We start from the raw sequence: 25,747 nt of genomic DNA, 5'->3' as shown, positions 1-25,747 counted from the left end.
CTGTTGAATTGTACTGCAGTTGCGCGCGGCACAATATTGTTACGGTTGGTGACGCTATTTGTAAAGAAAGAAAGAAGGATGGAGAACATATAAAAAGAGAGATGGAGGAGACACTTCCATTTAGCCTCCACTTAAGCAAATTGTATTCGGTCAAAAGCTAACATACGCGCGTAGCTATAGTTTTAGTTTTGGAACCCGGAGGGTAGACTAACGTTAGCTAGTCAACATCACCCTATGTGATCTTCCTTCCCCGCCGCATGCTGCTACAGTCAGAGCCAGACAACAAAATAGCTAATCGCCATTATATGACCCAGTACCTAGCGTCAGTATTGCCCTCCATGTGGGTGAGAGGCTTGTGTGTGTCAGATTATGGCGAGAAAAACAGTTAACAGGAAAAGGAAGGCAGGGGAGTCCAAGGACCAACAACAGGTAGGCAAAAACGGTGGCGATTCAGGCAAACCTTGGTTATCCTGACAAGCTAGCGAATGTTACCATTTTGCGTTGAATGTTTGACTCTATGACGTTAACTAACAGGTTGGAAGTTAGCTGCATTATCTATCAAGCTTGCTAAAAGGCACAATTTGTTTTTGAAAATGTAATAAAATACCTTCATAGACGGCTAGGTAGCTACCGGAACTTGCTAAATTACCTTGTTAGCCAATAATGTAACAGCTAGCTAGCACACTGTCGAGTTAGCTAACGTAAATTCGCGTTCTCATTCACGATTTCCTTTGACTGTCCCTCCTTTGTTTTTTATTTTATTACATTGACAGTTTCCCTAACTTGTTTTTAACAATACATTTAGACTTGTGACGTGTTGGTTAGGCCCAACGTTAGGCCTACCAGTGCCACATTAGGCAATTATGCATTGGATTAACTATTTATTGGGTTGTAGGGGACGGTGGAAAAAATTATTTCATGTCATTCAATAGAGATATACCAGAGTAAAACTGAGAGTAGTGTAAAATAATAGTAATTATTGTTGTTAGTTAGCTAACTTATATCCTATTCGACTGGACTAGGTTGTTGGGTGTTATTATTAGGTAGGTAGTGTTAAAGAGCAATTCCAGCACTTTTAAACGTCATTTTCATAATCTCCAACACACTAAAACATGCTTCTCTGTGACATCACAGGGTAGAATTCAAAGTAGTAAAAACAGTGATTTTCTACACCTGCAACAAGTTTCTAGCCAGAAGGGGGGGGGGGTATTTTCTAGCCCTTGATCATGACTTGGTTATATTACACAAGTGATTGGAGGAAGGCATCTTTTTGTAAGGGATTGGTTTTGTTAAAGCTGCACTATGCCAAAAAATATCCTGGTTGCTAAAAATCTCATTTCAGTTTGTGACAAAACAAGCATGTATAGTGTAGGGAATCATTGTACCATCTTTTCCATATCCAAAAATATTGTATTTTGAGCTGCTTTGAAGCAAGTGAACAAGACACAAAAACTGGAAGCATAGAAATAGCACCCATAGTACAGATCTACCACTTCTTAGACTTGCTTTCCATGTGTGACAGATCTATAACTAATTTCTAAGTTAATTTGGTCAGGTCACCTGAACATGTACATATTGCAGCTTTAAGGGCCGCTGTGCTCTGTCTGAACATTAACGCGCATTGCTTATGGTGCGGTTTTCGAAGCACTTATCTTTCAGAGCAGCAAGAAATTATTGTCAAAAAACAAAAGGTTAAATTGATGCACACTTTTTATCGGGTTATGGCAAGAGCAGCTCAAATAAGCAGAGAAAATGACAGGCCATTACATTAAGATCAGTCAATGAGGAACATTTCAAGAACTTTGAAAGTTTCTTAGTGCAGTTGCAAAAAACATCAAGGGCTATTTAACTTGTAATTGTGAAACATATTTGCAAATTTATTTTAAAAAATACTATAAACTATTTTCCCCCGCTCTGTCATTATTGGAACTCCGACTGCAAGCCAGGCCTAATCGCCTAACATCAGTATCCAACCTCACTAACGCTCGTGACTGATTGGAAGCAAGTCCCTGCAGCAATGTTCTAACATTTAATGGAAAACCTTCCACCAACTCCATATTAATGCCCATGATTTTGGACTGTGATGTTCAATGAGCAGGTGTCCACATACTTTTGGTCATGTAGTGTATATTAAAGCAGACAACAACAACAAAAGTTACATTTTATTTGGGACTTACTCAGTGGCTTTAAAGGGTGAATTTGCTCTGGAAGCCAAAACAGCCAAATACTCAATCTAAATGTGAATCGATTCTTAATTGCGGTACGGTTCTAGAAACATAAATCCCTCTACTTTAATATGACAAAATAATTTCACAGATGCAAAATACACACTTACGGTGCACTGTTTTAACAGTTTTTTTTTTTTTTTTTCAATTACAACATTTGTGGCCTCTGTCTTCCATAACAGGGTTGGATGCGCCCTGTGTTAAGAAGCAGTCCGGCTTGGTTGGGTTGTGTATCGGAGGACGCATGACTTTCAACCTTGGTCTCTCTCGAGCCAGTACGGGAGTTGTAACGATGAGACAAGATAGTAGCTATTAACAATTGGATACCACGAAATTGGGGAGAAAGGGGGGGATAAGTTATTGTGGACGTGTTTCGAGTATGATTGTATGCAGACTTTCTATGCATACTTACTTTCATCAAGGACTTAAGAAACCAATTATATCACCTTTCTCTCTTTGTCAGTAATCATTAGTCAGCATCACTGTGTAACATGATCATGATAATGGTCATGATCATACCCTTCCTACTGCCACCGAAGTGTTAACAGGAAATTGTTTTTATCTGTGTGTGATCTATTTCAAGTTCTCATATGAACTGCAATCGTGAGTTCTGCTAACTGGAGCATTGCATGGAATAATAAAGTTCTTATTTTCAAAACATAATTAAGGTCTTAAAAATGCATACATGTTCACCGGTCATGCTGAGTTTGTGTACTTCCTTGAGTAAGTACGGGTACCCCCAGTGACAATATTGGTCTGTATCAGTGTAGTCTGCCCTGCCAGTGCTTGTGAACTGCAGCTGTCAAGTCTGAGGTGATTTACAATCTGACAAAAATGTCTATGGAAGTGCAAAACCTGTGTGAAATTATTATTTTTTACCATTTCACATCATGAAAATGAAGTGTAACCCTTCATACAGTAGGAAAGACATCAACGTATTGACATATGTAAATATACAGTAGAGATTAGAGGTCGGCCGATTCTGATTTTTCAACGCCGATACCGATTTATTGGAGGACCAAAAAGCCTAAACCGATTAATCGGCCAAATTTTGGGGAGTGTGTTTTTTTGTAATAATAATGACAATTACAATAATACTGAATTAACACTTAACTTAATATAAAACATCAATAAATCAATAGCCTCAAATAAATAATGGAACATGTTCAATTTGGTTTAAATAATGCAAAAACAAAGTGTTGGAGAGGAAAGTAATATGTGCCATGTAAAAAAGCTAACGTTTAAGTTCCTTGCTCAGAACATGAAAACATATGAAAGTTGGTGGTTCTTTTTAACATGAGACTTCAATATTCCAAGGTAAGAGGTATTAGGTTGTAGTTAATATAGTAATTATAGGACTTTCTCTATACCATTTGTATTTCATATACCTTTGACTATTGGATGTTCTTATAGGTACTATAGTATTGCCAGTGTAACAGTATAGCTTCTGTCCCTCTCCTCGCCCCTACCTGGGCTCGAACCAGGAACACATCGACAGCCACATTCGAAGCATCGTTACCCATTGAAAATCTTAAAGCGAGTGACGTTTGATACAGTATTAGCGCACACCCAGCTAACTAGCTAGCCATTTCACATTGGTTACACCAGCCATTAGGCTGATAGGCTTGACGTCATAAACAGCGCTGTGCTTGCGAAGAGCTGCTGGCAAAACGCACAAAAGTGCTGTTTGAATGAATGATTACAGGCCTGCTGCTGCTCAGTCAGACTGCTCTATCAAATCAGACTTAATCATAACATAATACCACAAAGAAATAAGAGCCTTTGGTCATTAATATGATCGAATCCCGAAACTATCATTTCGAAAACCAAACTTTTATTTCTTTGAAATACGGAACCGTTCGGTATTTTATCTTAACGGGTGGCATCCCTAAGTCTAAATATTCTTGTTACATTGCACAACATTCAATGTATGGCATAATTACGTAAAATTCTGTCAAATTAGTTCGCAATGAGCCAGGCAGCCCAAACGGTTGCATATACCCTGACTCTGGGTGCAATGAACGCAAGAGAAATTACACTATTTTACCTGGTTAATATTGCCTGCTAAACTGGATTAGTAGTTATAACTAGTGATTATGATTGATTGTTTTTTATAAGATGAGTTTAATGCTAGCTAGCAATTTACCTTGGCTTCTACTGCATTTGCGTAACAGGCAGGCTACTCGTGGAGTGCAATGGTTAGTGTTGGACTAGTTATCTGTGCGATTGCAACCCCTGGGCTGACAATGTGAAAATATGTCGTTCTGCCCCTGAACAAGGCAGTTAACCCACAGTTCCTAGTCAGTCATTGAAAATAAGAAAGTGTTCTTAACTGACTTGCCTAGTTACATAAAAGGTATACAAATATTTAAATAAATAATCAGAAATCGGCACCCAAAAATACAGATTTTTCGATTGTTATGAAAACTTGAAATCGGCCCTAATTAATCGTCCATTCCGATTAATTGGTCGACCTCTACTAGAGGTGATTAGGGATGAGTGAGGAATGAGTCCAGCTAGCTCAAATAAACAAGGGAATGAAATGGGTGTATCAATCCCTGAGTCTATTGTTAGTCTAGAGGTACACACTGAGTCTACAAAACATTAACACCAGCTATTTCCATGACACTGACCAGGTGACAGCCTTGATCCCTTATTGATGTAACTTGTTAAATGGACTTCAAATCAGTGTAGATGAACGAAGGGGAGAAAGGTTAAAGAAGGATTTTTAAGCCTTGAGACAATTGAGACATGGATTGTGGTATACTCTGTGGATATACAGTACAGGCAGTTTGTGGGACTGGTAACAAAAAAAAAACGGACTCTCATGCTGTTGAAATGCAGTTCTTGAGGAGAAACCAACCACACAGGATTTGTGTAAAAAAAAAAAGTTTAAAAAAAAGTTGTAAATAAGAATGAGTTCTTATTTTACAATGACGGCCTACCAGGGAACAGTGGGTTAACTGCCTTGTTCAGGGCCAGGATGATAGATTTTTACATTGTCAGCTCGGGGATTCGATCCAGCAACCTTTCGGTTACTGGCTTAACACTCTAACCACTAGGCTACCTGCAGCCCCTAAATACATCTTGCCAGCCAAGGAAGATGAGGTTTGGGTGACTGCAGGTCAAGTTGTCCACATCCTGGGTTCTTTTGTGGACAACGGGGAGGAGGTACCATTTCATAGAGCCTGTGCTGGCAGATTAAAGGGTGAGAGAGAATACAAAGCCATGAGCTTATAAAAAAACTTTTGGAATTGAGTTTGAGTTCTTGTTTGTTTATTCTGTTACTCAAGTGATTGATAATAACATTTAATATTTGAAATTAAACATCTGTCATTCATGATCTGGAATGAAATTCCTAAAACGTTGTAAATTTGAAATGGAGTGCAGTGTCATTTGCTGTCTGTGTTTTGGGACCCTGTCACATCCATAACATTTTCCTCTAGCTTTTGAGGCACTTTTTTTTTTGCAATTTACCGGACATGCATATACATTGGGTGCATAAAGCATTAGGGCGTCCACTCACGGTGCTCAAAATCACATTTAGATTATTGTAATTAATTTTAACAGAGTAGAAATGAGCCTTAAAAGTTGTAATAATAAAGTAGAATGATTTATACCAACATGACAGATTTTTATTGTAAAGTTGTGCCTTCATCCCTGCTATAAATCATAAATTAAAAATAAGATATTCATTTTTTAAAGAAACATTTAACCCAGAAGAGCAAGTCGCCTACACAGTAACTTCAAAATATATTTGTATATTTGTGAACTCCTGTCTTACAGGCTATTTGTATGAACATTTTTAATTAATAAAACACAGCTGTTTTCAAATACAACCTAGGCTTCTAACTTTAATTTAGCCTAGGCATGAACATTTTAATTGGGCCCAAAAAATAACAAAACATGCCTGTTTACGTACACCAGGGCAGGCCTCCCCACACCCATTCCCGCTGCGATTCAGCACCACAGCAGTGGAAAGAGGGCAATTTAAGCAACTACAAAATAAAGAACTGGTAAAACTGATGTTACAGTCATATTCAATTATGTAAATAAGCTAAAATTAATTAAGGCTGGTTCATTAAATGAGAGAGATTATTTTACAATGCTCCTGTGAAACGAGGCATTCGCCATGCATTTATGAAAGAACTTGTTTCCAAAGCTCAGATGATATCGCACTCTTATTTTTTATTTTTTTAACAGTTCTACTGGATGATTATAGTAAATGTTGTTTATTGGATACATGACACCCAGGCGGCATATGTGGATATTGCCTAGGGCGGCAGCAGAACTGCTAGGACAGAGCCCGACAAACACAATTTGCCTCTAATTTACTAGCGTTTGCGGCAGACCTTGGCCTTCTCGAAGTTGCTGCTACTGTTGAAGTCAAAACCATCCAACTCCTTGGAGCTGCCTGCGATGCGTATCAGCCTCATTACTTTACTCTGTTTTGGAGAAAGAATCCCCTCTCAGCGGGCACACTGGAAATGGGGAAAATCCAAACAAGCGTCGCCAATTTTTCCCTTACAAGGACCTCAAGTATTTTGCGTTAGTGTATGGTGTGTCTTTCTATTTTTTACTAATTTCCAGGCAGCTTGAGGATTTATTAGCTTATGAAATATAATTGCCTTTGAAGTTGGAGCACATCAACTGGTATTTCCATCAATTAATAAAAAAGCATTATTTTGCAATGGATTAGATTTTTTTCTTCTCCCGGAGAATTTGGCCGACAATTTATTTTAATGGCTTTATAAAAACAATCTTGGTTTGTGTGTGTGTGTACGGATCCTGCCTTTTTATAAAGTGTCTCAATGTGTGTGTGCGCTTAGATCCTGACCTAGTTGGCTCCTTGTATCTGGGTCAGTGGGCTGGGAGTGATGACCATAGCCTCAGGGGGATGAGTGTACTGTGCATGGAAGGGCCAGAGTGCAGCGGGAGGGAGGGTGTCATGGTTGTAAGGAGGGATTAAGACTGGGCAGAGGGATAGGGTTCTGGGGTTTTTTTAAACGTGAGATGGCACAGAGGGTGAATGTACCGCATTTAAGTAGCTTTTTTAAAAATATATATTAAAAATTAACCTAACCTAGGCTGGAGCCTAATTTCTTCCTCTTCCCTGATCGTCTTCTGACAGCTGAGCTAGGGCCTATTGGTGTGTTCAAGACAGCTGTGAACTCTGAAGAAAACGAGCTCAGACTGGGAAAAATCGTGAAGTCAGTGACCTTCAGGTCTGAGAAGTCTGAGCTCTAGGATCATGCCGAGTTTCCAATTTGAAATTCCTAGTTGGATGACCATTCGAAAATATTTTTCCCAGTCGGAGCTTGTTTATTTCAGACTTCCCAGTAGGGGTGTGAACGTCATTTAAAAAAAAAAAACTGAATCGGGATCCTTAATCTGTATGCAAATTGTTTTTTTATATTTTTAAACATAGATTCAGAAAGTAATAGTGGGTCAATTTCCACAACTTCTCCACTGTTTTGGTACCCTGGGTACCACACTGAACAGCTTGAATTGAACTCATGCGCAAATAAGTGTTGCATCTCGCTCATCTCAATATCCTAACCTATTCATTCATGAAAGGCTCTGCTTTACTGAAGTTTCTAGACCCCACAAGCCAAGACATTGATTCCTGTTTTTGATTGCCTATAGATAGGCCTAATTCACATTTTGACTGTCTGCCTGGTGGCCGACCTGCCTTTACTTTGCCCCTCCCCTCTCTGTCTCTTGCTCGCTATGGAAGATGTTTGTATTCTCTGAAGTAATGCAACTAATCAGTCTCCTCTGTTTTCACAAAATCGTCATCTTAAGGCGTCTGCATGCTTGCCACCCGAAACAGTTCTCTAGAGTTCGCACTGATTTTAATCCCCAACTAACCCATTTGGTGGAAACATACCACTGGTCGGAAAAAATGTGGGAAAAAATCTGTCGCCAATTGGATGGAAATCTAGCTACTGTACTTGATTTACATGGTGTTCATCTTATTTAAGCCTTGTTAACCTTTATCTTTTTCTCTCCTCTGTCAGGTGGGCTGGTGCCAGTCTGCATACAAGCGGGCACGCGTGTCTTCCTCGTCCCGGCATGCCCAGCAGTGGTGGCGTAGTCTGCGCTCGGTGGTGTACGCACTCCAGGGCCGTGAGATTCGGCCTCAGCAGCAGCATGAGTGGCGTCTCCAGCGAAGCTTGCGGGGCTTTGCTGCCGGCCGCCTCCCGGGCATCCTGAAGGAGCGGGAGTTCTCCCTGGGCCGCCTCAACAAGGTGTTCGCCTCGCAGTGGCTCAATCACCGCCAGGTGGTGTGTGGAACCAAGTGCAATACGGTGAGAGACTGCCCTCTCTTACTATACTTTTTTTTTTTTTTTTTTCAAAAAGGAATAACTTTAAAAACATTTCCTGTTAACTGGAGTACCTTGAACTGACCTATTATGAACAAAAAGGACATGATTCCAGACCGTGTGTTATTTCTCTAATGAAAGGTTTCTTTCCTCCTATCCACAGCTATTTGTGGCAGATGTTCTGACAGGGAAGATTACACGCATCCCCATGCTGAAGGACCGGCAGGGCCAAGGAGGTGGCTCCGGGGGTGTTGGGGGGACAATAGGGGCCCCCTTCCTCGGAAGTGGCTCAGTGTCCGGGCTGGATCAGCAAGGCTGTGGGATCCACGCCATCGAGCTTAACCCCTCAGGCACTCTACTGGCCACGGGCGGAGACAACCCCAACAGCCTGGCTGTCTACCGTCTGCCCACCCTGGACCCCGTCTGCGTGGGAGATGTGAGTGGTGGCTGAGACAGCCTAAAAGAAAGTCTGATCATACAGGGTCTGACACCAACAATGGCCCGCTGGCCCAGGGCCAGTAAAAACATGTTTGGGCAGTCCATTTTGTCAGTCACTGGCCCGATTGTGCCAGTAATTTCTCAGCACGTTTTGGCGTTCCAGTTCGACGTTTACCTGCTCTGTCGCAGTCTGCCAATGAAAACCATTGAAGACTAAATACGGACAACTCTTGTATTTGAGCAATATGAATGGCTGTTTATTCAACCACACTCCTCGCGAGTCACCTTCTTGAGCATTACATAAATTGATGCATTCACAAGGCATACGCAAGCTGTCCAGAGTAAAAAATAAATAAAAGGCGCTCATCAATCCACTCGCTGAGCTTATTTATTTTAGGGAAAGTGATTTACAAAAATAAAATTATTGATGCTGTTGATGGTCTGCAAAAATAAGCTAAAATGAGACTATTGCATTGATTCTTCTGCCATTGTAATCCTTGGCTGGGCCAACGTCCAAACAACGTAAAAAAAAATATATATAATTTTCTGGATGGACAAACGCTTTCAGTGTAAACTTAAACGACTAAAACCAGATATAAAGTATGCCGAAAAGATAATGGACCTACGTTTTTAAATAATATAATCTTTGAAAACTTGCAATCACCAAAATAAATTTTCAGGGAGAATTTAAAATTCTAAAAATAATCAATTTAGCTGTATTTTATGTATGAGCAAAAGAACACCATGGCAAAATGCATAGAATTGCCAGGAACTATTTTTAAAACAGCAACATTTTCTCTCAGCTCCAAGGCAAATTTATGTAGAATTGCAGGAAATTGTCTTAACATGCTACAATTTCTCTACACTGTCAAGATGGGGCCCTCTAAAATGTTCTCACATTTTGCTGGTCCAACTGTGCTCATTGCCACACCCACCACCTAACCCATTTTTTATCCAGAAAAAAATATGTACTTTAGCCAGATATCGCTTTTGAAAAGCCCTAGTCTTAAAAGGGGAAACGTCCTATTTTAAAATGACATACTTTAGAGACGAATGTTAATCCAATTAATACAACAATTATTTAAGAATAGAGTAATGTCTTACATTGCTAAATTATATTACACCGCTTTTTAATATACCATAATAACTAAATGTAGCCTATTACTAGCTGAATGAAACAAGCATGTCAACGAATGTATTTATAAACCACCCAATGTCTTGGCCAGTAGAAATTCTGTTCGCTATTAGATTTTTGGCCAACTAGCCTGGCGGACCAGTGAGGGGAAGAAAAGTAAATGTTGGACCCTGTCATACAATTCCTGGAATACAATGAAAACAGTTTTTATTTCATGGGAGGGTTCTCTATTTTTCAGGATGGCCATAATGACTGGATCTTCTCCATTGCATGGATCAGCGACAGCATGGCGGTGTCTGGTAAGTGTTAAAGGTCCAATGCAGCCGTTTTTATCTCAATATCAAATACTTTCTGTGTAATTAATTACCTTACTGTGATTGTTATCAATGAAAACGGTCAAAAGTAATAAACAAATGGCTTCTTAGCAAAGGGTAATTTCTCAAGCAAGAATTCTGCTACGATTGTCTGGGGGTGGTCTGAGTGGGGAGGGGAAAACTGAAAATTAGCTGTTGTTGCCAGAGAGCTTTGGAATTCTCTTTCTTATTGGTCTAACTTGTTTACTGCATGGTGATGTCACCATGGAAGGCCTAAACTCCATTCCACCAAAACAGGCTGAAATTTCAGGTGGTCTTTTCGAACAGCTCTTAAATTAAAAGGGCATTATCATAATTCTCACAATTTCACATTATTATTCCAATCTCCGTGTGGAAATGTATATGAAACACAGTAAAAATGACAGTACAAACACAGTAAAAATGTTGACTACACTAGGCCTTTACATGGCACAGATTGCACTTACTGAAGTCCTACATCTTACGCGAATGCTATTTAGAGACTTTTAAAAATGTTTATCTTTACGTTTTTTGTACAGAAAGTTGATACTATTGTCACGTATGACCGCCAAGAACTTTTGGACGTCGTATCGACAGTTACTATCCTCAATTTCAACTTCAAATCTGACTTCAACTCAGACTCCGCTGTTCCCTTGTTCACACAGGACGCGAATTCCTTTGTTTCATGGGCTACCAAAACGCCACAGGCGATCATGAAACAGTCTACAGGGAGGTAGTCAGTCTTGGAAGTGTGGTGCCAGGACAACATCAGTAAGACCCTGCAGCTGATTGCGGACAACAAGAGAAATGCAGGGCTGTAGTGGAGCGGGTCTAGAGCTTCATGTTCTTTGGCGTCCACATCACTAAGGACTTAACATGGTACACACACACACCCGCATGGTTGTGCACGACAATGTCTCTTCCCCCACGAGGAGGCTGAAAAGATTAGGCATGGGCCCTCGGACCCCCAAAGTTCAACAGCATCTGACTGGCTGCATCACCTCTTGGTATGGCAAATGCACTGCCCTCAACCTCAAAGCAAATCACTGGGCCGAGTTCCTTGCCATCCAGGACTTCGATATTAGGCTTGTGTCAAGAGGAAGGCCTGGAAAATTGCCAAGAACTTCAGCCACCCAAGACTGCAAACAGTACCGGAGCATCTGCTCTCAGGCCAACAGGATCGGAGACAGCTTCTACCCCGAAGCCAAAAGACTGCTAAATAGTTCAATGGACTATTTGCATTGACCCTATATTGCAGTGAGTCTACACTCACAAAACTATTCACTACATGACCAAAAGTATGTGGACACCTGATTGTCAAACATCTCATTCAAAAATAATGGGCATTAATTAAAGAGTTGGTCCTCTCTCCCCCACCCCTCTTTGCTGCTATAACAGCCTCTACTCCTCTGAGATGCTGCGGGAACTTGCTTCAAACAGCTACAGCCTGGCTCCCAGTCAGCGTTCCAATTCATCCCAAAGGTGTTTGATGGGGTTGAGGTCAGGGCTCTGTGCAGGCCAGTCAAGTTCTTCCACACTGATCTTGACAAACCATTTCTGGATGGACCAGTTTGGGCCTTCTCCAAACTGTTGCCACAAAGTTGGAAGCACAGAATCATCGTTAATGTCATTGTATGCTGTAGCGTTAAGATTTCCCTTCACTGGAACTCAGGGGCCTAGCACAAACCATTAAAAGCAGCCGCAGACCATAATGCCTCCTCCACCAAACTTTACAATTGGCACTATGCATTCGGCAGGTAGCATTCTCCTGGCATCCGCTAAACCCAGATTTGTCTGTCGGACGGCCAGATGGTGAAGCGTGATGCACCACTCCAGCCAACGCTTGGCATTGCACATGGTGATCTTAGGCTTGTGTGCAAGTGTGCAGCCATGGAAACCCATTTCATGAAGCTCCCGACTAACAGTTCTTGTGCTGACGTTGCTTCCAGAGGCAATTTGGAACTTAGTACTGAATGTTGCACTTGGCGGACCCGTCCCGTGAGCTTGTGTGGCCTCTCACTTCGGTGCTGAGCCGTTGTTGCTCCTAGAGGTTTCCACTTCACAATAACAGCACATACAGTTGACCGGGGTAGCTCTAGCAGGGTAGAAATTTGACAAACTGACTTGTTGGAGAGGTGAAATTCTATGACTGTCACGTTGAACGTCTCTGAGCTCTTCAGTAAGGACTTTCTACTGCCAATGTTTGTCCATGGAGATTGCATGGCTGTGTGCTTCATTTTATAGACCTGTCAGCGATGGGTATGGCTGATAAATCCACTAGTTTGAAGGGGTGTCCACATACTATTGTGTGTATTTAGTGTATACTCACACACTACACTGACACTCACACAAAACCCACACACATTCACATAGACTACATATGTACAAACACACACAACACACACACACATCATATGCTGCTGCTTACACTTATATATTCTGGTGCCTAGTCACTTAACCATCCCTTTGATGTACATACAGTTGAAGTCGGAAGTTTACGTACAGTTTACGTACACTTAGGTTGGAGTCATTAAAATCAGTTTTTCAAACACTCCACAAATTTCTTGTCAACAAACTATAGTTTTGGAAAGTTGGTTAGGATATCTACTTTGTGCATGACACAAGTAATTTTTCCAACAATTGTTTACAGACAGATTATTTCACTTATAATTCACTATATCACAATTCCAGTGGGTCAGAAGTTTACATACACTATGTTGACTGTGCCTTTAAACCACTTGGAAAATGTCGTCATGGCTTTAGAAGCTTCTGATAGGCTAATTGACATACTTTGAGTCAATTGGAGGTGTACCTGTGGATGTATTTCAAGGCCTACCTTCAAACTCAGTGGCTCTTTGCTTGACATCATGGGAAAATCATAGGAAATCAGCCAAGACCTCAGAAAAAAATGGTATACCTTGACAAGTCTGGTTCATCCTTGGGAGCAAGTTCCAAATGCCTGAAGATACCACGTTCATCTGTACAAACAATAGTACACAAGTATTAACACCATGGGACCATGCAGCCGTCATACCGCTCAGGATGGAGACATGTTCTGTTTCCCAGAGATGAACGTACTATGGTGTGAAAATCAATCCCAGAACTACAGCAAAGGACCTTGTGAAGATGCTGGAGGAAACAGGTACAAAAGTATCTATATCCACAGTAAAACAAGTCCTATATCAACATAACCTGAAAGGCCGCTCAGCAAGGAAGAAGCCACTGCTCCAAAACCGTCCTAAAAAAGCCAGACTACGGTTTGCAACTGCACATGGGGACAAATATCTTACTTTTTGGAGAAATGTCCTCTAGTTTGATAAAACAAAAATAGAACTGTTTGGCCATAATGACCATCATTATGTTTGGGGGAAAAAGGGATGTTTACAAGCCGAAGAACACCATCCCAACCGTGAAGCACGGGGGTGGCAGCATCATGTTGTGGGGGTGCTTTGCTGCAGGAGGGATTGGTGCACTTCACAAAATAGATGACATCAGGAGGAAGGAACATTGTGGATATATTGAAGCAACATCTCAATACATCAGTCAGGAAGTTGAAGCTTGGTCGCAAATGGGTCTTCCAAATGGGCAATGACCCCAAGCATACTTCCAAAGTTCTGCCAAAATGGCTTACGGTCAACAAAGTCAAGGTATTGGAGTGGCCATCACAAAGCCACGATCTCGGTCTTCTAGAAGATTTGCGGGCAGAACTGAAAAAGCATGTGCGAGCCAGGAGGCAGGAGGAATGGGCCATTATTCACCCAACTTATTTTGAGAAGCTTGTGGAAGGCTACTCAAAATGTTTGACCCAAGTTAAACAATTTAAAGGCAATGCTACCAAATACTAATTGAGTGTATGTAAACTTCTGACCCACTGAGAATGTGATTAAAGAAATAAAAGCTGAAATAAATCATTCTCTCCTATTATTCTGACATTTCACATTCTTAAACTTAACTGGTGATCCTAACTGACCTAAGACAGGGAATTTTTACTCTGATTCAATGTCAGGAGTTCTGAAAACTGAGTTTAAAATGTATTTGGCTAAGGTGTATGTAAACTTACAACTTCAACTGTATCTACCTCGAATACCTCGTACCCCTGCACATTGATCTGGTACACCCCGTCTATTGCTTCATTCTTGTGTATTTTATTCCATGTTACTATTTGTCATATTTTTAACTCTACATCATTGGAAAGAACTCTTAAGCAAGCATTTCACAGTAACGTCTACACCTGTTGTATTCGGCGCATGTGACCAATAAAATTAGATTTGAAGTGACAAATTGCCACCGGGAGAACTTCACACTTTTGTTCATCCTCGATAGTTTTTCATGTATATAATGCCTCCATATGAAATCCACCAACCAATAATATGCTGCTACTCCCCAGGGTCCCGGGACGGTTCCATGGGACTGTGGGAGGTGTCCGAGGGGGTGCTGAGCCAGGCTATGAGACAGCAGGATGAGGAGGGGGTCCCCTGCTATTCTCATATCTCCCACCGTGCCCTGGAGGACATCCCCAAGGAATACACTAACCCGTACAACTGCAAAGTGAGGGCCCTGGCCTTCAACAACAACCACAAGGTCAGCCACACCACCCTCCTAGCCTTCAGAGACAAACCATTTCCTGTGTTCCCCAGTACACATCTGTGTTGTAATTGGGGACCTACATGCTAGCTCTTCTCACTTTTTCTCAGGAGCTTGGTGCAGTGTCCCTGGATGGCTATTTTCACCTTTGGAAGGCAGAGCAAAACTTGAGCAAGGTCGGTTTGAGTATCTCAGGGTCCGCTCTGCTTATCAATGTTTGCTTTGTTCTGTGACTGTACTTGCAGACTTTGAAGATTATGAAGACTTGTTTGGTGTCCTCATAAGTCAGTGTTGAACCCTACTGCATTTTGTTGAATGTCCTCACATACCACAAAAAAAAAAAAAAATGTTTCGGGTCAAGACGATTTGTATGCATGTTTGTCCTTAGGGCTGGTCATATAGCTCAACAAGGCTGTCTAACAAGTCAATATATCTGTTGTCCATAGCTGCTGTCAACGAAGCTGCCTCACTGCAAAGAGAATGTGTGTCTGGCGTATGGTCAGGACTGGTCGGTGTACGCAGTGGGCTCTCAGGCCCATGTGTCCTTCCTGGACCCCCGCCAGCCCACTCACAACATCAAATCAGTCAGTTCCCGGGAGAGAGGAAGCGGTGAGGAATTGACACTACACTGTTTGATACTGACATACACACATATGCAAATGCACATACAAAGGGTGCATTCATGGATACAGTGCATTTGGAAAGTATTCAGACCCCTTGACTTTTCCACATTTTGTTAAGTTAAAGATTTATTCTAAAACGGATTAAATCGTTTTTTCCCCTAATCAATCTACACCCAATACCCCATAATGACAAAGCAAAAACTGTTTTTTTAGAATTTATATATAAATCAATAAAAATGAAATCACGTTTACATAAGTATTCAGACCCTTTACTCAGTATTTTGTTGAAGTACCTTTGGCAGCAGTTACAGCCTTGAGTCTTCAGTGTGACGCTACAAGCTTGGCACACGTGTATTTGGGGAGTTTCTCTCATTCTCTGTAGACACTCTCCAGAGATGTTCGATCGGGTTCAAGTCCGGACTCTGCGTGGGCCACTCGAGGACATTCAGAGACTTGTCCTGAAGCCACTCCTGCGTTGTCTTTGTTGTGTGCTTAGGGTTGTTGTCCTGTTGGAAGGTGAACCTTCGCCCCAGTCTGAGGTCCTGAGCTCTCTGGAGCAGGTTTTCATCAAGGATCTCTCTATACTTTGCTCTGTTCATCTTTCCCTCGATCCTGACTAGTCTCCCAGTCCCTACCACTGACAAACATCCCCACAGCATGATGCTGCCACTAGGGTTGCAAAGAGTCGGAAACTTTCCGGTAAATTTAAGCCCTGGAATTTGGGAAAGTTTGCTTAAATTCATCAAAAAAGTTTGCTTAGAACTGTGAACCTTTTTTGTGGGATACACAAGGCAATTCTAGGTCTTGTGGCATATTTTGGTTAAACTATCCCCAATTCAATGGAATTGCAACCCTCTGCATGCACAGTGCATTCTTCCATCACATGTACAACTGATTCTCAAGATCTTGCACACTAATGAGATGCTATTGAGCCCACACTACTGCACTGTCTTAGCCAAGGACTACATGCTTTCTGGTAAGTTTTTATTACAATACTGGTTGGGGTGAATATATTTTATGTGATATACATTTTTGTTAACTAGTTTCTAACTAGTTTCTAACTCATTTCTAACTTGTTAACAATTTCTGCCAGTTAGTTTTTGCTACCATGTGGGTTTTATCTTGCATGAGGCTTTTAACTGAGTGTTAATTGACCCGTTTCCATACACGTTTAATTTTAAAAAACATTTATCTTACAAATCAGCTGTTTAATAGAACTGCTTAACTATTTATCTGAATGTGGAATTGTATTTGTTGTTTTTTTAAACTTAAAACATTTTAAAAATCTTTACAGGAAAATGCCACACACTATCTGATTTGTGGAGACATTTCACTGCAGCTAATGTATAAGGAAAAGCTGTGTACATTTGCAAATACTGTGCCAAATCATATGTGAAGAATGCAACAAAGATGCAGAATTATCTGGCCAAGTGCATAAAGTTCACTCAGCGCTCACAACAAGCAACCTCTGACAGAAGTCCCTCTACTTCTATTCGAGGTGAAAATGATGAACCAGACACCTTATCGATAGCAACAACTCATGGTCCTCCTGGAATAAGATTTTTTATTGATTCAATGGAGGAACATAGTCAAAGAAATGCTGATGAATGTTTTGCTCAAGCTGTGTATGCAACTGGTTCATGCAACTGATGCACACAGGCAATGTGCATTGGAAGAGATTTCTGAATGTTCTTCGCCAGCATACACCCCTCCAACCAGACATGCTTTATCTACTCATTTGCTGTATGCAGAGTTCAAGTGAAGGTCAATCAAATCATAGACAAAGCTAACTGTATTGCAATCATCTCTGATTGGTGGTTGAATGTTCGTGGGCAAGGAATAATTAACTACATCATCTCCACCCCTCAAACAGCATTCTACAAGAGCACAGACACAAGGGACAACAGACCCACCGGTCTCTACATTGCATATGAGCTGAAGGTGGTCATCAATGACCTTGGACCACAGAAGGTATTTGCACTGGTGACCAGACAATGCTGTGAACATGAAGGCAGCTTGGTCTAAAGTGGAGCAGTCCTGCCCTCACATCACACCCATTGGCTGTGCTGCTCATGCATTGAATCTGCTCCTCAAGGCCATCATGGCACTGAAAACAATTGATACACTCTACAAGAGAGCCAAGGAAATGGTTAGGTATGTGAAGGGTTATCAAGTTATAGCAGCAATCTACCTCACCAAGCAAAGTGAGAAGAATAAGAGCATCACATTGAATCTGCCCAGCAACACCTTTTGGGGTGGTGATGTCATCATGTTTGACAGTCTCCTAGAGGGGAAGGAGTCACTCCAAGAAATGGCCATAGCACAGTCTGCCGATATGGACAGCCCCATCAAGAGGATCCTGGATGATGTATTTTGGGAGAGAGTGGTAAGCAGCCTGAAACTCCTGAAACCTATAGCAGTAGCCATTGCACGGATTGAGGGAGACAATGCCATCCTGTCTGATGTTCAGACTCTGCTTGCAGATGTAAGAGAAGAAATCCGTACTGCCCTGCCCACTTCACTGTTGCTCCAAGCAGAGGAAACTGCAGTTCTGAAATGCATCGAAAAGCGCGAAGACTTCTGCCTGAAGCCCATACATGCCGCAGCGTACATGTTGGACCCCAAGTATGCTAGCAAGAGCATCCTGTCTGGAGCATCCTGTCTCGAGATCAACAAGGCCTATAGTGTCATCGCTACCGTGTGTCGCCATCTTGACTTGGATGAGGGCAAGGTTCTTTGCGGTCTGCATCTCCATTCCAAGCAAGGGCTTTGGGATGGAGATGCAATATGGCAGTCGTGTCAACATATCTCATCAGTCACCTGGTGGAAGGGACTTTGTGGATCTGAGGCTCTTTCCCCTGTTGCCTCGTCATCCTCCAAATCCCACCAACATCAGCCGCCTCAGAGCGCAACTGGGCCTTGTTTGGGAACACACACACCAAAGCACACAACAGGCTAACCAGTACAAGGGTTAAAAAATTGGTGGCCATCCGGACAAATTTGAGGCTTTTTGAGTCTGACATCGAGCCATCCTCAACAAGGTTGGAAAGTGACTGTGAAGATGAGGCCTCAGGGTCTGATGTTCAAGAAGTGGACATTGAGGAGTTCCAGGGAGAAGACATGGAAGCCTGAGAGGAAGACAATCGAGACTTTAGTTTCTAGACTATCATTTTACAGATGTATGTTGAAAAATGTTTTTGGGGAGATGCGATGGATCATTGGGGATCATTCAATATTCCCTTTTATTGTTCAGTGAAATCATCCCATGTGACGAGTCAACTCATTTAATTAAGGTTCAATTCGTTTTTTTAAAATTTCTATTGGAAGGATTTAATCATTTGCGATTTTGTCTATTTATGATAAGGTAAAAGGTTTTTGTTTCTGTCTCCATATGATATTGTAAATATGTCCAATGCAAAAAACATTTATATTTAAATGGTATTAATATTTATTTGCATATTTTTCCATTAATTCCCATGGAAAATTTCCACCTCTGAATATTCCCAATGTGCAACCCGAGCTGGCACCATGCTTCACTGTAGGGAGGGTTGCCTGGTTTCCTCCAGACGTGATGCTTGGCATTCAGGCCAAAGAGTTCAATCTTGGTTTTGTCAGACCATAGAATCAGAGTCCTTTAGGTGCCTTTTGGCTAACTAAGTGGGCTTTCATGTGCCTTTTACTGAGGAGTGGCTTCTGTCTGGCCACTCTTACCATAAAGCCCTGATTGATGGAATGCTGCAGAGATGGTTGTCCTTCTGGAAGGTTCTCCCATCTCCACAGAGGAGCTCTGGAGCTCTGTCAGAGTGACCATCGAGTTCTTGGTCACCTCTCTGATCAAGGCCCTTCTCCACCGATTGTTCATTTTGGCCAGGTGGCCAGTTCTAGAAAGTCTTGGTTGTTCCAAATTTCTTCCATTTAAGAATATTGGAGGCCACTGTGTTCTTGGGGACCTTCAATGCTGCATAAATGTTTTGGTAGCCGACACAATCCTGTTTCAGAGCTTTACGGAAAATGTATTCAACCTCGTGGCTTGGTTTTTGCTCAGACATGCACTGTCAACTGTGGGTCCGTACATACACAGGTGTGTGCCTTTCTAAATTATGTCCAATCAATTGAATTTACCACAGGTGGACTCCAAGTTGTAGAAACATCTCAAGGATGATCCATGGAAACAGGATGGACTTGAGCTCAATTTGGGTTCTCATAGCAAAGGGTCTGAATATATTTTCCCTTAGTCATTGTGGGGTATTGTGTGTAGATTGATGGGGGTGGGAATTTAATCAATTTTAAAATAAGGCTGTAACGTAACAAAATGTGGATTAAGGGAAGGAGTCTGACTACTTTCCCGAATGCACTGTATGTAAACATACAAATGTTCTGTCAACTTTCTTTAATTTTCATTTCATTTCATTTCTCCAGAGGCAACACGAGGTACTACAAACACATTCCACCAAGAAGCAAAACAAAACCCAAACATTCTCCAAGACCCGCCCTGCACTTATGCTGCCTTCAAGTGGTGTCGGAATTATGTGGAAATATGACTTTCCGACTCAGAAATGTCACTTGAATGGCCTTCCAAGTCGGGATTACGAGTGGGGAAAGTCGGGAGAAAATTATGATACCGGAGTTAACGGCTTTACTTCACTGACCTTTCACCTTTCAACCAAAGATAAAACTAAGCAATTTACATTATTGGTGCATTATTTCATTGTAAATAATGGAGGTTGTTTGGTTGTATTGTAAACGTAAGAAAAGCTAGCTAAATTATTATTAGCCACGTTAGCCAGCTAGCTAAAATCTCATTGGTTGAAGGGTTCTTTTGACTTCAAAAGCACTTGAAAGCACTCATGTCGGGAAATACGAGATTCCGGGGAGCATTTGAATGCGGCATTACAAACAAGTGCAGAGGCAGTACTTTTGAACGGAAAGTTAGTGATAGCTTATTTTTTTTACATGTATGAAGCTATTAAAAGCGAGGTTTAACTTGTCTGTGTGTTTGCTCTCCTTCCCAGGCATCCGCTCTGTGAGTTTCTATGAGCACATAGTGACAGTGGGCACGGGACAGGGCTCCCTGCTGTTCTATGATATTAGAGCCCAGAGGTTCTTGGAGGACCCTTCCAGCCTGGCCGGCGGGTTCCGGCAGCGCCCAGGAGAGGGCATTCTTAAACTCACTACGGGGAAGGGCTGGCTGGTACGCTTTATTTGTTGTTCCACTTTGTAAAGTATACCCCTCTTAGCAGAACACGTCAAGTTGAAAGTTCCTATTACTATACTGAACAAAAATATAAACACAAAATATAAAGTGTTTGTCCCATGTTTCATGAGCTGAAATAAAAGATCCCAGAAATCTTCCATATGCACAAAAAGGTTATTTCTTTCAAATTTTGTGCACAAATTCGTTTACATTCCTGTTTGTGAGCATTTCTCCTTTGCCAAAATAATCCATCCACCTAACAGGTGTGGCATATCAAGAAGCTGATTAAACGGTATGAGCATTACACAGATGCGCCTTGTGCTGTGGACAATAAAAGGCCACTCTAAAATGTGCAGTTTTGTCACACAACAAAATGCTACAGATGTCTCAAGTTGAGGGACCATGCAATTGGCACGCTGACTGCAGGAATGTCCACCAGAGCTGTTGCCAGATAATTGAATGTTAATTTCTTTACCATAAGCCGCCTCCATCGGTTTAGAGAACTTGACAGTACAGACAATCGCAGGCCATGTAACCTCCACATCGGGCTTCTTCACCTGCGGGATCGTCGAGGTCAGCCACCCGGACAGTTAAGGAAACTGTGGTTTTGTACCACCGAAGATTTTTGCAGAAACTGTCTCAGGGAAGCTCATCTGTGTGCTCCTCTTCCTCAACACTGTCTTGACCTGACTGCAGTTCGGCGTTGTAACAGACTTGTGGGCAAATCCTCACCTTTAATGGCCACTGCCACGTTGGAGAAGTGTGCTCTTCATAGATGAATCCCGGTTTCAACTGTACTGGGCAAATGGCAGGCGTGTATGGCGTTGTGTGCGTGAACAGTTTGCTGATAATTTTGAACAGAGTTCCCCATGGTGGTGGTGGGGCTATGGTGTAGGCAAGCATAAGCTATGGACAATGAACACAACTGCATTTTATCAATGGAAATTTTAATGCACAGAGATATCGTGACAAGATCCTGAGGCCTATTGTCGTGCCATTCATCTGCCGCCATCACCTGATGTTTCAGCATGATAATGCACGGCCCCATGTCGCAAAGATCTGTACACAATTCCAGGAAGCTGAAAATGTCCCAGTTCTTCCATGGCCTGCATACTCACCTAACATGTCACCCATTGAGCAGGTTTGGGATGCTCTGGGTCGACGTGTACGACAGCGTGTTCCAGTTCCCGCCAATATCCAGCAACTTCGCACAGCCATTGAAGAGGAGTGGGATGACATTCCACAGGCCACAGTCAACAGCCTGATCAACTCCATGCAAAGGAGATGTCGCGCTGGACAAGGCGGTCACACCATGTACTGACTGGTTTTCTGTGTTCTGTGACCAACAGATGCGTATTCCCAGCCATGTGATTACGGCCTAATTAATTTATTTGAATTGACGGGTTTCTTTATATTGACATTAGCTCGTGTCTCCATAATGACATGGTATAGCATTTCTAGATTGAAACAGTATTGTCATGAAACAGAACATATTTATAAACAGCTTATTTAAGATTTAAACAAAAAGAAGCTGTGGTTTTGGTGGAAAGCTGGGTTGAAAACTAAGATCTTCTGGTCAAACTTTGCAATAAACTTATACAGGATATATTTAAACATTCTGGAAGTAAACTGTTAAGTGACACCTCACCTCAGTGATTAGTGTCTTAGACCTGCCTTGACAAGATGTTGGCACAAAACAATAAGAATAATTTCTCCCTCAGTGTTCTCTTCCTCTGTTTTTCTGCCATCCTGTCACACCCTCCCTCCCTCACACCTGTTTCTCTCTCTCTTCCCCCAGAATCACGACGAGACGTGGAGGAGCTACTTCTCGGACATTAACTCGTTCCCCAACGCTGTGTACACACACTGCTACGACGATTCTGGCACCAAGCTGTTTGTGGCCGGCGGACCGCTGTGCTCGGGCCTTCACGGCAACTACGCAGGACTCTGGAGCTAGCCTTCTCTCGTGTCTCGCCATCTCTCCTTACCCCACCCCAGTCCCCCTCTTTGCTCCTCCTTTTGGTGTTACACTCACTGTCATCCCTTCAGTGTTGTCCGTCCCTCCCCTCACCAACATGTATCTCATCACCATCTCATCTCTGTTGCATCCCTCCATCCTCCCTTGCACTTTGTCCTGTCTTATTTCAGTTCCCTATTCTCTGCTCCCCTTTTGTTTTATATATATTGATGATTAACCAGTGATGTTGTAGCGAGCTGGGAGGTCTGCCTCTGAAACTCAAATGAAAGTGTAACGTTTTATTACAATTTTCAACAGTCACATACTCCATGGATTGGACAGTTTTTTTGTTTTTTTTTTTGTTTTTCCCTAAGGAAAGTTGTTTCCTTTGCTTGACAGTTTCCTTGCGTGGACATTCGGGAGACTTTTCTCCTTCTCTCCAAAAAAAAGGGGGTATGATAAAAGAGGACAATAAGTTCTTAAGGATGGGACAAACAGGAGAATACTTACACTTTTCTAAGAAACTTAGAGAGGACATGCTCATTGGCTGGTACTGGGCCACCCTGTGCCATGGCAACTAAAGAGCCGTAGCGATGGAAAAACTATCCAATCAGACGTAAGGTGAGAAGAAGCAGTGGATTAGTACAACCAATCAGATAGCGCCGGTCACTTCTTTTTTTTGACTGATGTGAAGGAGAGATGACTGTAGATTCTAAATGCCACATAGGTGTTCTGCTCTGAAATAATCATGGAGACTGCTAATTTTATTTAGATTCTGACTGCTTTGAAAAACTTACTAGTTGTTATTAGCTTTATTATTTATTCTCCCCCCCCCCCCTCTCATGATCACCCTTAGCTATGGTCTTAGCCAGGGGTATTCTACACCAGTCCCGTGCAGAACGCAGTGTCTTCTGGTTCTTCCCCCAGTTAGTGGTCTGGTTTTGGCAGTGGTTGTCCAGGGAGTCCCTTTGACTTTTGATAGGCCAAGTGGAGTTGTTGGCCTTTTGCTGAGACATTCCCAATAGTAACGGGTCTGGGCCCGGTTTCCCCAATGTATCTTAAGGCTTGGTTCGTTGTTTGAACCTACGTAGGAGCATTGTTAAATGTCCGACCTGTTTCCCAAAACCATCGTTACTGACGTTGCACTGGAAAAGGGTAGTTATTTAACGACCACTCATAGAACAGCAAAGTGCGTCTTTTTAAATGTTTTTTTTGCCCTTCTGCGTCACTTCTTTATAAACAGATCTCCGCTCAACACAAAATCAAGATGTTTATCTGTCTTTCTGTTACCACTGATAACTTCAGAACGAATGTGACTACAAATACAAAGTTGCCAATGCCTTTGCAATTGTTACCAACAAGTGAAGATATAAGATTCCGAGATGTCTGAGTTAAATAATAAATATATTAGGCTACATATAGACCTATATATTGAAATACATTTCTTATCAATTGAGTTTAGCTATTTATATGCTACTTTACATTTTCTGCCTCAATAGATTTAATTTGTAGTCTACATTAGCGCAATGATTTCAATAAGTATTTTATTTTTGGTACCGTTACCCCTTTTTCTCCCCCAATTTCATGATATCCAATTGGTAATTAGTCTTGCCCCATCGCTGCAACTCCCACTACGGACTCGTGAGAGACTAAGGTCGAGAGCCATGCGTCCTCCGAAACACGACCCTGCCAAGCCGCACTGCTTCTTGACACACCTTCTCACTTAACCCGGAAGCCAACTGCACCAATATGTCGGAGGAAACACCGTTCAGCTGGCGACCGAAGCCGGCTTGCGGGCACCCAGCCCACCACAAGGAGTCGATGGAGTGCGATGGGACAAGGAAATCCCGTCCGGCCTAACCCTACCCTAACCCGGACGATGCTGGGCTAATTGTGCGCCACCTCATTGGTCTCCCGGTCATGGCCGGCTGTGACACAGCCTGGGATCAAACCCGGGTCTGTAGTGTTGCCTCAAGCACTGCGATGCAGTGCTTTAGACCACTGCACCACTTGGGAGGCCCATGATTTCAAATCTTGATTTAGTGCATTATAGGGTAAGCATTAGAATAAGCCTCAATGTTTGTAGCCATAGGTGATCTCTAATAGGAGCTCATCCATTGTCAGTATTGTGGAATAATTTGAATGGTATGATTTGAAAGGGAGAACGCTGATCCGAGAACAGCGCTGTCTTTATTTAGATCATATCCGTATCAACAGATGCCTCAACGACGCACTTGGCGAATGTTATCTGCTTGGTGTTTTGGGAAACTCATGTTACATCTTTGGCTGTTTTGTAGGAAAGCTGCATCGTTAAAACATTATGTTCCATTGCTATTGGGAAACCTGGCCCTGGACAAGTGCATAGGGATTAGGGGTTAGAGTTGATTACCTCTAGAGGCACCATAGTTTTTGTCAGTTGTTTCTATACTTTGTTTTTGTATGTATCAAGGGATGAGTGTAGCTTCTCTTTTCCTTGTGTGAAGGACAGGGTAGATTTGAGTTAATTTGTTGCCTTTCTCTAGTCTTTCTGTGAAAGACTGTTGCATGCTGACATTATTTAGCTTTTTTACATGGAACTTTTCCTAAGTGTTCATGATCATGCGAGAACAAAAACGAGACCCCAATTATGACTATAAGTTGAACAAATAAATAACCCTCACTTTTAAAGAGTGTTTGAGATGTGTGTGTGAAATGCATAGGGTCAAATGCATACATTTTTATGTATATGTTTGAGGAGGTGTGGACTGACCTTTGCCTTTACTTTGGTGGTGACCTATTTTATACACACCTCGAATGTTTTATTTGTTTTTTTTACAAATGACTAAACCTGAGGATATTGTATGATATCAACAACAGCCAAAACACCATATTAAATCTTCAAAGAAAATAATGATACAAATAAAGTATATTGATGTAATATTTATCTTATTTCA

The 25,747-nt window shown here is 41.9% G+C and overlaps 1 protein-coding gene across 2 annotated transcripts; it reads left to right on the top strand.

Moving 5' to 3' along the window:
- On the top strand, positions 1 to 25,747 carry LOC124003095 (DDB1- and CUL4-associated factor 12-like). Of its 2 annotated transcripts, XM_046311147.1 has the most exons (10): positions 2 to 429; positions 8,246 to 8,536; positions 8,715 to 8,987; positions 10,363 to 10,423; positions 14,844 to 15,037; positions 15,151 to 15,216; positions 15,487 to 15,649; positions 20,083 to 20,094; positions 20,676 to 20,854; positions 22,656 to 25,747. In XM_046311147.1, exons 1-10 carry the CDS (start codon positions 370 to 372, stop codon positions 22,812 to 22,814), a joined length of 1,458 nt encoding a protein of 485 aa, XP_046167103.1. In that variant the 5' UTR covers positions 2 to 369; the 3' UTR covers positions 22,815 to 25,747. The 2 variants fall into 2 exon arrangements, with proteins under 2 accessions (XP_046167104.1, XP_046167103.1); XM_046311148.1 differs by lacking the exon at positions 20,083 to 20,094 and having other exon boundaries at positions 1 to 429.

Source organism: Oncorhynchus gorbuscha, linkage group LG18, assembly GCF_021184085.1.
Source record: "Oncorhynchus gorbuscha isolate QuinsamMale2020 ecotype Even-year linkage group LG18, OgorEven_v1.0, whole genome shotgun sequence".
NCBI lineage: Eukaryota > Metazoa > Chordata > Actinopteri > Salmoniformes > Salmonidae > Oncorhynchus > Oncorhynchus gorbuscha.
The sequence above is the reverse complement of the archived record's forward strand: the minus strand, read 5'-3'. Positions and strand labels throughout refer to the sequence as shown.

What these genes read in the sequence shown, in the direction of transcription:
- LOC124003095 (XM_046311147.1), top strand. Translation starts at nt 370, where the DNA reads ATGGCGAGAAAAACAGTTAACAGGAAAAGGAAGGCAGGGGAGTCCAAG. An exon ending in AGTCCAAGGACCAACAACAG is followed by an intron (nt 430 to 8,245) that starts GTAGGCAAAAAC and finishes CTCCTCTGTCAG; the next exon opens with GTGGGCTGGTGCCAGTCTGC. An exon ending in CGACAGCATGGCGGTGTCTG is followed by an intron (nt 10,424 to 14,843) that starts GTAAGTGTTAAA and finishes GCTACTCCCCAG; the next exon opens with GGTCCCGGGACGGTTCCATG.